Source organism: Rhopalosiphum maidis, chromosome 2 (genome assembly GCF_003676215.2).
Source record: "Rhopalosiphum maidis isolate BTI-1 chromosome 2, ASM367621v3, whole genome shotgun sequence".
NCBI classification, from domain to species: Eukaryota; Metazoa; Arthropoda; class Insecta; order Hemiptera; family Aphididae; genus Rhopalosiphum; species Rhopalosiphum maidis.
The window spans coordinates 53,110,596-53,120,621 of NC_040878.1; the positions used below are offsets into that span (position 1 = coordinate 53,110,596).

The 10,026-nt window shown below is 30.5% G+C and overlaps 1 protein-coding gene across 1 annotated transcript; it reads right to left on the minus strand.

Annotated features, from left to right (window-relative positions):
* Positions 1 to 333: 333 nt before the first annotated feature.
* LOC113554412 lies at positions 334 to 1,294 on the minus strand. The gene has a single exon (XM_026958240.1). The coding sequence runs from the start codon at positions 1,075 to 1,077 to the stop codon at positions 706 to 708; it is 372 nt and encodes a 123-aa protein (XP_026814041.1). The 5' UTR covers positions 1,078 to 1,294; the 3' UTR covers positions 334 to 705.
* Between the last annotated feature and the right edge of the window lie 8,732 nt (positions 1,295 to 10,026).

Here is a 10,026-nt window from a genome sequence, read left to right on the forward strand (position 1 = left end):
TTTACTAATTGTAAAATGGCTTAACAAAAAGATTCTCGTTATTTCATCATTACTATATTCCCTCCATGCAGTTAACATCCCTGGGGCGAATTTTCCACGTAAGCTAAAATTATTGTAGAACATATAGATAACATTATCTAACTAGAGCAGTAGAACGACATTAATATGACTAATTATAATAATTTCAAATATAATAACAACAATAATAAAATTAATTATATTTTATATTTTAATCATATTCACCGTAAAAATTCCATAGTAATTAATACAGATAAGATTTCTGGTAATCTCTATCGTTTAAAAACTTTTTATCTCTGTATTAACCAAACAAATTAATTACAAAACGTGTGTGTATTTATTTGAACTCGAGTTTTATTGTACACAATGATTTGCAAAACAATTATTAAAAAATAGTTATGACAATGAAAAAAAAATTAATATCTAATTGACAAACATTTTTAACCCGCTGTACCTCTACGTACTCGTGATGGATTAAGATGTCATTAACGAGATCGCGACTGAGCTACACGCGCGTGTGTTTCGGCAGCAAGACCGGCTCAGCGGCTGCGCGCATTCTCGTCATCCAACCAACCAATAAAGCGACTATAAAGATAGTTATAATGCATGCGGGTCGCCTAACGTAAGCACACATTAGAAACGGAACATTAAAACAACTAAGAATTTGAAAAAATAAATATTACAAATTCATAGGCAGAAACAAACTTGGCATCCGACGCTCGCGACGCAGTTTCTTACGAACTTTTTGGACCGTCTCCAAAGTGATTTATGTCCCCTGGACCGCCGGGGTCTGACGACTATTTCACCGGCGTTCTGTATTAGAAATGACGGCCATGCTTTCGAAGATCCATACACCACCAATTGTTTATAAGTAGTTATGTTGTACGGCGAGTTCATATAATTCCGTGGTACCGACCAAAACGCCCAGGGACCTTGCATCCGACATAATGAACGGCGTTTTATCGCCATAAATGGCTGGATAGATAGATCTAAAGTGTCCGTTACAGTACGAACGTTGACTTCGAAGAACTCGCGTTTCCTTTTTCTGTTGTCGTCCATTTAGGTACAATAAACACACACGACGACCGATTCAGTTTTCCACAATGCGTTTACGCGCTACCAAATACCAATATACAACTAAAATAATACTACAGACGTGTAATAATAACTATATTGTATTAAAATATTTACAATGTTTTATAAACGAGTAATATGACGACCAAGGTTTAGAAAAAATAATATGGAATTTCACTAAAAACGTAGTTAAATAAATGTTCTACTCGTCTACAAAAGAAAGCATTTACAAAAAATAAATCCTTTTTATAATAGAATTGGTTAATATAACAATGCGTTTTATAATAACTTCTTAAATCGATTAAGAAAAGTAATTCGAAATATCCTTAACCGATAACATTATTTCATTCAAAATATATCAATGTAAATATATATACGTATTTATACGTAATTATAACCAATATATATATTACTGTTTGTATAGATATAATATCATTATCCAAATGGTTTAAGATTGTGTTTACTTTTTGTTGTAAAAGAATCCTTTTAAGCATTACAAAATATTAAGTAAACAATGTGGAATGAATATGATATTATAATCTATGTCATTGTAAAACGGACAAGCGTGTAAAAATTTAAAAAAACAGTGTTAATTATTACCATTATTCGCCTTTAAGTCAAATATCGGTTTAATTTACAATCAATATAATTATTTTTATAAATACAATATTACAAAAACTCACACTAATATATTCGATACTGTTTTGTACATAACAATATTATTTTAAAACTAAATACACGTGTAATGTATAACAAAAAACATTTACTGGCATATGAAAACAAACGTCTAGACTCTATAATTTAGAGTATTGATATACGTCGCCGGACGTGTTTGGGCTGCAATAGGAGGCGATACGTCGGAGTGCGGTCGGCTGGTTGAGATTTACAAAATATACGCAAAAATCACGTGCAAGTCGTACGCGCGTTCGCGGTGTACAACCGAACTTCTGGACTGCATATTATATCATAATATTATTATACAAAGAACACGGAGCGATATCGCACGCTGCGGCGTCACTGAGTTGTCTATAACTATTATTTTTAGGCTGGTGCGGAAGTCTGAATCCTTTACGATACGAGACATAACCTGCTATAGCGGCACGATCTTTGGTGCAGTAGATACAAAACATCCGACCGTATGTGACAACTGAGTATAATATGTAAACGAACGTGCGGGGACGAGACGTACTATCGACGCTTAACGTGTGTCACGTCTGGAGAAGGGGTGTGTACTGTGTATATAGCTGTCGGCCGTACGCATAACCATATAGTATTATTGTATGTTCGTTTCAGATTTAAATGGCTAATTGCGGGCCCGGCCAATCTAATCTCCCGCACGTTCTGTTGCAAGTTCGTTTTTCTGTAGATTAGGAGAGGAGTGATTTGACCTATTGATTTTCTGTCGTTGGTTTTTTTTCTATCAGCTAAATTTATTTTGCAATACAAATATGCTAATATCGCCGGCAGTTTACAAACGACAAACGGTTGGATTGAATTTACCGCAAATACTTGTTGAAAAAATTATTCGCAACAAATGGATAATATACAAGTCTATGTACACCGATGGAATTACACAATTATTACCCTTAAACCATTAATTGTTTCCATCAACGAGTATTGGGGTTATTTTAGAATGCTATATTATATGCGTAATTCGTTGGATAAAAATATGATTAGTGCGAAAATAAAAATAATAAACTCGTTTTTGATTTATATAAATCACTAATACATGAAACCTTTTTATGCCTCGTTTATAATGGCAAGTATTCAGGTTCAGGTATAACAAATCATAAAATATAATCAATTGACCAATAAATAATAATAGTAAAGTTATAAAATCTTATCACATTAGTATATTATACTACAAATATAACAACATTTTTATCTTAAAAATCTCTGTAGATTACATTTATTTTTTAATATTTTTTCAAATAAAAGTGTTAAATTTGTATCATGTAAATATCGTTGTTTATCTTCCATTCGTACACTTATTGCGACCATCATTTAATTATTTTATAGTGATTTAGTAGTAAGCGAGATGAAATTAATTTGGAAATATCGAATTAGCTCACTGACCGAGTGATTCTCCGTCCTCTATGCCTGCTCGGCTGTATTAACAACATACATTTCTACACCCACCGGTAAGAATGAAAAAAAAAATAAGAAAAATAAGTATTGACGTGATTTGTTATAATAACGAGAGGTCTGCGTATGGAGAAAAAACCCTACTCCCTAAGGTAAAACTATACGCGATGAAAAAAGATTTACACACACACACACACACACACACACTCATTACAATACACGCTCACACAAATAGACCTGTACGGTCCGTACCCACGTCTTGACTCTAAAGGGGGCGGTATTTTTTTTTCTCTTATTCCATCCTACAGAAGAATCCCCGGGCCACCTTTGTCACGTTCAATTCTACGAAATTACGTAGGTTTCCATTTCGTTCCATGTCAAAAAAAACTTCTTAAACGTACGCAGAACCAAATTTTGTTTGTAAACGAGAAACAAACTCTCGGGGCTTATATCGTGGATATCCCGTTGAGTTTTTTTAAGCGAAATTTACCGTTTTGCAACTACCATTGTTCAATTCTTTTAGTAGGTACCTATGCACGATCTTGACAAAACACAATCAATATTTTATATTAAATACGCAAAATCGTTTTACACAGTTAATTCATTTTATTCAATAATATTAATATAATTTGATGTAAGTAATCAATAGTTAATAAGTCTATAATATGTATAATAAATAACGCGGCTAGGTATGTATGGTAAACTTTGATAAACACAAACAAAATTTGAATATAAAACAAAATTACAAAAGGGGATTCATAGAGAGATGCAATTTTTTAAAAATTTAATCTTTAAACACACTGAAAATAGTTATTAGAAAAATAATTTTAATGAATAATGAAGTAGATATTTATTATTATTTCGGAAATTAATAAATGTATTTCAAATTTCTTTCATACGAAAATTAATTTAAAACAGAAATATTTCATAAAAATATAAAATATAACGAATTATAAATCGAAATTCCAATTCTGTTTAACATAATAAAGTATTCACAAATCAAACTTCGTAATAATTTATAAACATAAGGAAGTTTATCTTATTATACATCAAATAAAATTTACAAATTAAACAATTCAAAAATCGATACTGTTTATAGAAAGTTGACGAAATGTATTAGAAACCATGTACAATAATATTATTAATTTTATATTCATAAGTGTACCTAACTATTTATATACGTACAGTATATGCATAGTTTTCCACGTTAAAGATTTCAAAACATTAACATTATAAAGTGGTTTTAAGATATAAAAAAAATGTATCTATATAATATTATATTTAATTTATATATCATAAGCGGCTCCTATAATAACTGGTTAGTAGCTAATGAGGCGACACGTTACAAGGATTCGTCCTTACATTATATGCTTAAAAGTATAGGATTGAAAATAAAATATAATGTAAATTAAAAAATGTATTCTCGCTTTTATTTGAAACAATTTTTATGCATTTCATAGCTTATTATAATTTATTATGTATATTATATTATATTGTATTATATTGTATAATAATGTTGTTTTTTTATTATTTAAGTTAGGTGTTATGTTATAACTAACTTAAAGTATTATGTATAATATTGTGTTATTGTAATATTATAATGTCAATAATGGATACTTCAATCAAGCCATCCTATCCATATATCTGGTTTTTGTACGTATTAGCATTGATTATAAATAGTACTATTTATAATCAATGGTATTAGGCACCAATTGTATTTAATGTATGCCGATTGTAAAAATGAAAATATTACACTCTTTTTTTTAGTATAAAAAATAAAATAATAGTAATACAATTATTGCTCACAAAACCATACCTACTCCTATGTTAAATAATAAACTTATAACCTATAAAAACGGAAAAGTTGCTAAATTGAATTTTTTTTTTTTTAATTTAAGCATTTAGAAAATAATAACTAAATTAACCATTTTGTAGCAATATAAATATTTATAGTATATTTACAATATTTACGACAATTATGTCTAATAATAATAAATATTCACTTTTATAATAATTTAGACACGAAAATCGGAGAATGTTCTAAAATGTATAACACTGTCCATAAACCGTAGTTATGTAGAATTCTATACATTATATTATTTTTTTATTTCGTAGACATATGAGAACGTCTTACAGTAATTATCCAGTTTTAAGATAGCTTATCTAGTTGATTCAAATTTTATCATATTATATTATATTATATAAATAAATTTTCTTAACCAATAAACATAACACAATAATCATTAAGTATAATACTAAATTGTAATTATTTTAATGGTGTTTTTACTATAAAAATTTGATTCGCAGGAAAAACTATTACATCTTATAAAATATTCAAATTTGAACTGTTGTTGTATAGAAGATTTAGATTTTATACAGATCAGTAAATCACATTAAAACCCGACTTTAAACATTTATATTCAGAAGTTGTAATAAACGTTTTAATTATCACAGAACATTGATTTGACTACCTATTTTAAAATATATTTGTTCGGCGTTATTTATAATTTATTTGAATATTTGTGATGGATGTGTTAGCCCTAAAACTCATACCTTATTTGTTTCCCTCTATTGCTTCCGTTTGCTAAATCGATGAATATACAATAAAATAAATTATTTTCAGTAATTGTACATGTATTATTTAAAATAAACTAAGATGTATTTTCTATAATTTAATATTCTCCTTGTACGTTATACGTATATTTTTAAATCTTAAGATACTACCCTTAATAATATTATTTACCATATATCAAATTGGCAAATATAGAAAGTATAAAATAGGTTATAATTTTGAGCAATATTTTACGTGTACTTTTTAGCAGTATTTTAATCAACGACATGGGTCACTAAGAGTACTAAGACACTAACCAATTAATTTACTGATAGCAATAAGATGATAGTTAAAAATAATCAGTGCCATCGACAAAATGTAAAAATTACAAAATGTTTGTTATTTGTTTTTTCAAACAGATACGTTGAATGCCAAATCAAATCCTTCGATTGACTTTGTATTAAATATCTTGTATTATAATATTGCTACTAGGACAGAGGAATTTCACTAGGGTAAGAAATAGGAATATACTAAAAGTTTATAAATCTATAGAAATAAAATTAAAATATTTATATTATATTATTTTATTCGAAAGCTTATGTTAATATTTAATATCATAAAATATGTTATATCTATTTTAGTTTATTAAAAATAATAAGACAATATTAGGTACATGATAGTATTATGATTGTTACTTGGTGGTAGTCAGTAGGTATTAAACTAAACGTTACAATAATAATTGAAAACAATTGTTATTTCAGATACAGATAAACCTGTTTTATTTTTTTGTTTTCAGCCAAATCAAAGAAAACAATTACTAAATTACTATTTATAAATAATTGTATATCTATACTTATAAATAACCAAAAAAATAATTGAAAATCAACTTTCTATTAAATTTTTATCGTAGCCCGTAGGAAATTAAACCGAATAGCTTGAAGTTTAATTTGTTTAATTTTTTTTATAATGTTTTCAATTTTGTATTTGATATTTTAAATTTGAATGACATTACTTCATTAAAACTATGGAAGGCGCACGCACTTTTACACGTAAGCTTCCTCCATAAAATACTTTATAGTGAAATGCCTACTACTAAGTACTAATACATTTCCAAACATTCGAATAAAACTTATTCATTTTCCTCTAGGTTTGTAAAGGTACAACTGTAATTTATTTTATTTTGTAAATATGAGTACAACATTAAACCAAGACAATTTTCAAATATACAACAGTGAAATTAAAAAATACGCAGTGTAAACGACTCTACGAGAGTAAATTCCATTATTTAATTAACTGTTAGATAAGAAATAAAATTAGTGTTAGATAGGTTTCACAACGATGAGTATACTGAATCGATGATTTTTGTTTTGTGTTTTCCTAAATAACTTATTATGAAACATTAAAAATAAAAATATTTCGATCTTCAACTACGAGGTTGGTATCTGTTCGCAAAATATTTCTATGATTGGTCGTTTTGGAAAGGTCAAAAATCAAAACTTTACAATACTTTTCAAAATAATTTAGAAAAACAACAAAAATAATTACAAAACATATCGGGAATAATTATATTTTTAGTTTGTTTTTAATTTTTTTAATTTATATATGATCAAATTTTTATTTTCAAGTACAAAGCTTAAAAATTAAATACGGAAAGTTGTAGGTTCCTAAAAAGTTATTTGCATCCTAATTAAAAAATATCAAGAGTAAAAATTATATTTGTATAATGCATTCATAAGTAAATAGATAATTAATTAAAATCGCGAAAATTCGCAAATTACTTTGAAGTTTGGAGTTGCAAATACAATTTTAATTGTAATACCTTAAGTTTAAAAATGTAAAATAAAACTTGTAGTAAGTTATCTATTGAAAATTAAAAAAAAAGTTTATCGTAAAGCCACTTATGAAGCTTATGAGTATTTTTAAGTTCAATTCGTTAAAATACGCAAATTATTTGGTTGTTAAAAATGTATAAAACTTTTTAATTTTAATAGCTTAGGCCTTAAAAAGTAATTCAAGTTTGTCCATAAGTCATAATAAGTTTGAATGTTGAATTAAAATTTAACACACACATACAGTAACCTCAGGTATTCTCAATGACAAAGTACCCTCAAAACTTACTATACAATAGAGTAAGTACCTATCGACTTTTCGTTTTTTTTTCACGATTAATTAGATTTCAGTTTGAATATTTTTATTCGACTCAAAGTGAGTCGTAACTATGTAAAATAATATAATTTTTAGACACCCATAGCTCGTTTTAAAATTGAATTATCGATAATAGTCAAAGATGTTTCCTAGATAACATTTTAAACTTTAAATTTGATAATAAGTACATTCATTCTAATATTTAAAGTTTAAATTATCAACATCAACTTGGTTCTGCTACAATGTTGTACACTTGTACCTTTGACAGTAATAAGGCAGCGAGTACCTCGTCCTCTTAATAAAATCAAATCATGGTTATATGTTTACAATATTATGTATATAATATAATAATAATAATAATGCGTTGCATTTATTGCAGTGGAATGTTGACTGTGGATTCACTACACATACATACCTCATTACACTTTGGTAATACGCTTTGATGAGATTTTAGGTCTACGTACCAGTGTGCCACGAAACTAAACTGAGTAATCATCCCTTTGCAACTTGCAATAGTCTCGTACTACTAACAATGATTTTTTTTAATATATAAATACATTGATAGTAATGAATCATATAAAATGTTTTTAGGTACCTAAATATATATATATATCTCAAGCATTATTTATAAACACTCCAAGTGGTGAAACAAAATTCGAATTATGAAGGTTTTTGAGTTAACCTAACCTTATCACTTGACTTAAATAAGTAAGTTCATGATATTTAGAAAATAGTCCGTCTCATCTCTCGCGAGTAGTGGGTACACACATGACTCAGAAAAACGCAGATAGAGATCGAATCATTAAAATAATATATTGTTATCGAGAAGTGTTTTTCAAGACTGAGACATACAAACACCTTAATAAAATATGTTCAAATGTAAATTACATAATTAAGACACAAAAAGTAATATTATTAATGGATTTCATCTACATGCTGGCTTTACGTCAAGTACAAGGTTCGATATTAAATTTTCGAAATTATTTTATTTATAATGGCTCATGGGGTGTAAATTGTTTTTACAAACCTAATCTCTCATTGTATTATTGTTACGTTTTACATTTTTACATTATATGCTATTCATTTTAACATAACGAAACGGCCGAACTCGATACGAATACCTGAGCGCTTAGGCCTACTACACTGTCTACACAGTATAGTCAATCTGCGATCTAATAACCTATGGCTGGGGTTAACTAACATCGTCATACACGCAGATTACAAGTCGCTGCGCGATATTTCATAAACATTCATCACATCCTTATCTTGTTAATTATTTACTGCCTGCGAATCGATAAGTATTATATGCGATACCGTTAGTCTGCATGCAATATCGGTCAGTCGCCTGCATGCAGCATAATATAGATATGTAATACTATTATTATGACCAACACCATAATAATTATACAAGTATACAACACAACAACGCAGAACACGGTTATACCTTATACCAGTTATACCGAGTAATTTTGTTATAGTCGACCGTGCCGATCACCCCCTATGACCACGTCCGTGCTGCAAGTACGACCCCGGGGAAAATGTTTGCCCCCTCGTCGGGCACGTCACTGCACGTCGAGCCAGCGGACTGGAAAACCGGTTATAAGTGCGCCTCCCCGAAAATCGCCGCCGCCGCCGACTTTCCGACACCGGTCGGAGGGGCGTGGGCGTTTAGGGTCGTCGTCGTCGTCGTCGTCATCGTCGGAGGGGTTCGGGCGAGTCCGGACCCTTTGTACCCGTTGCCGCCGCCGCGTGCACCTGCCACCGTCCGAGTGTACGTGTATGTGTTTGTGTGTGTGTGTGTGTGGGTATAATACGTGTGTATGTGTGTGTGTGCGCGTGTGTTTGAGCGCGGGCGCGCGCGCGTTTGTGTGTGTTGTGTACAGGCGCCAAGTCTCCGCAGTCCATTTGAGGGGGCCCCCTCCGCCACGGTTGTCGGTGAAGGGTGTGGGAGGGGGATCTCCGGTTGGTGTGCGTGCGTGTGAGCGTCAGCGCGGGCGGTAGAGGGGACGGCGTATAGAGCCGCGTGCGTCACATGACGTCACGGCCGCCGACCCGTACCCTAGAGGGGGTTGCCGGCGGCCGAACCACAGTGGGCACGTACGTTCGGCGGCGGCGGCGGCGGCGGTGGTGAAATTCAGTAACGTTCTCGACGT

Coding starts and splice junctions, on each gene's coding strand:
- LOC113554412 (XM_026958240.1), bottom strand. CDS start 1,077: ATGGACGACAACAGAAAAAGGAAACGCGAGTTCTTCGAAGTCAACGTT.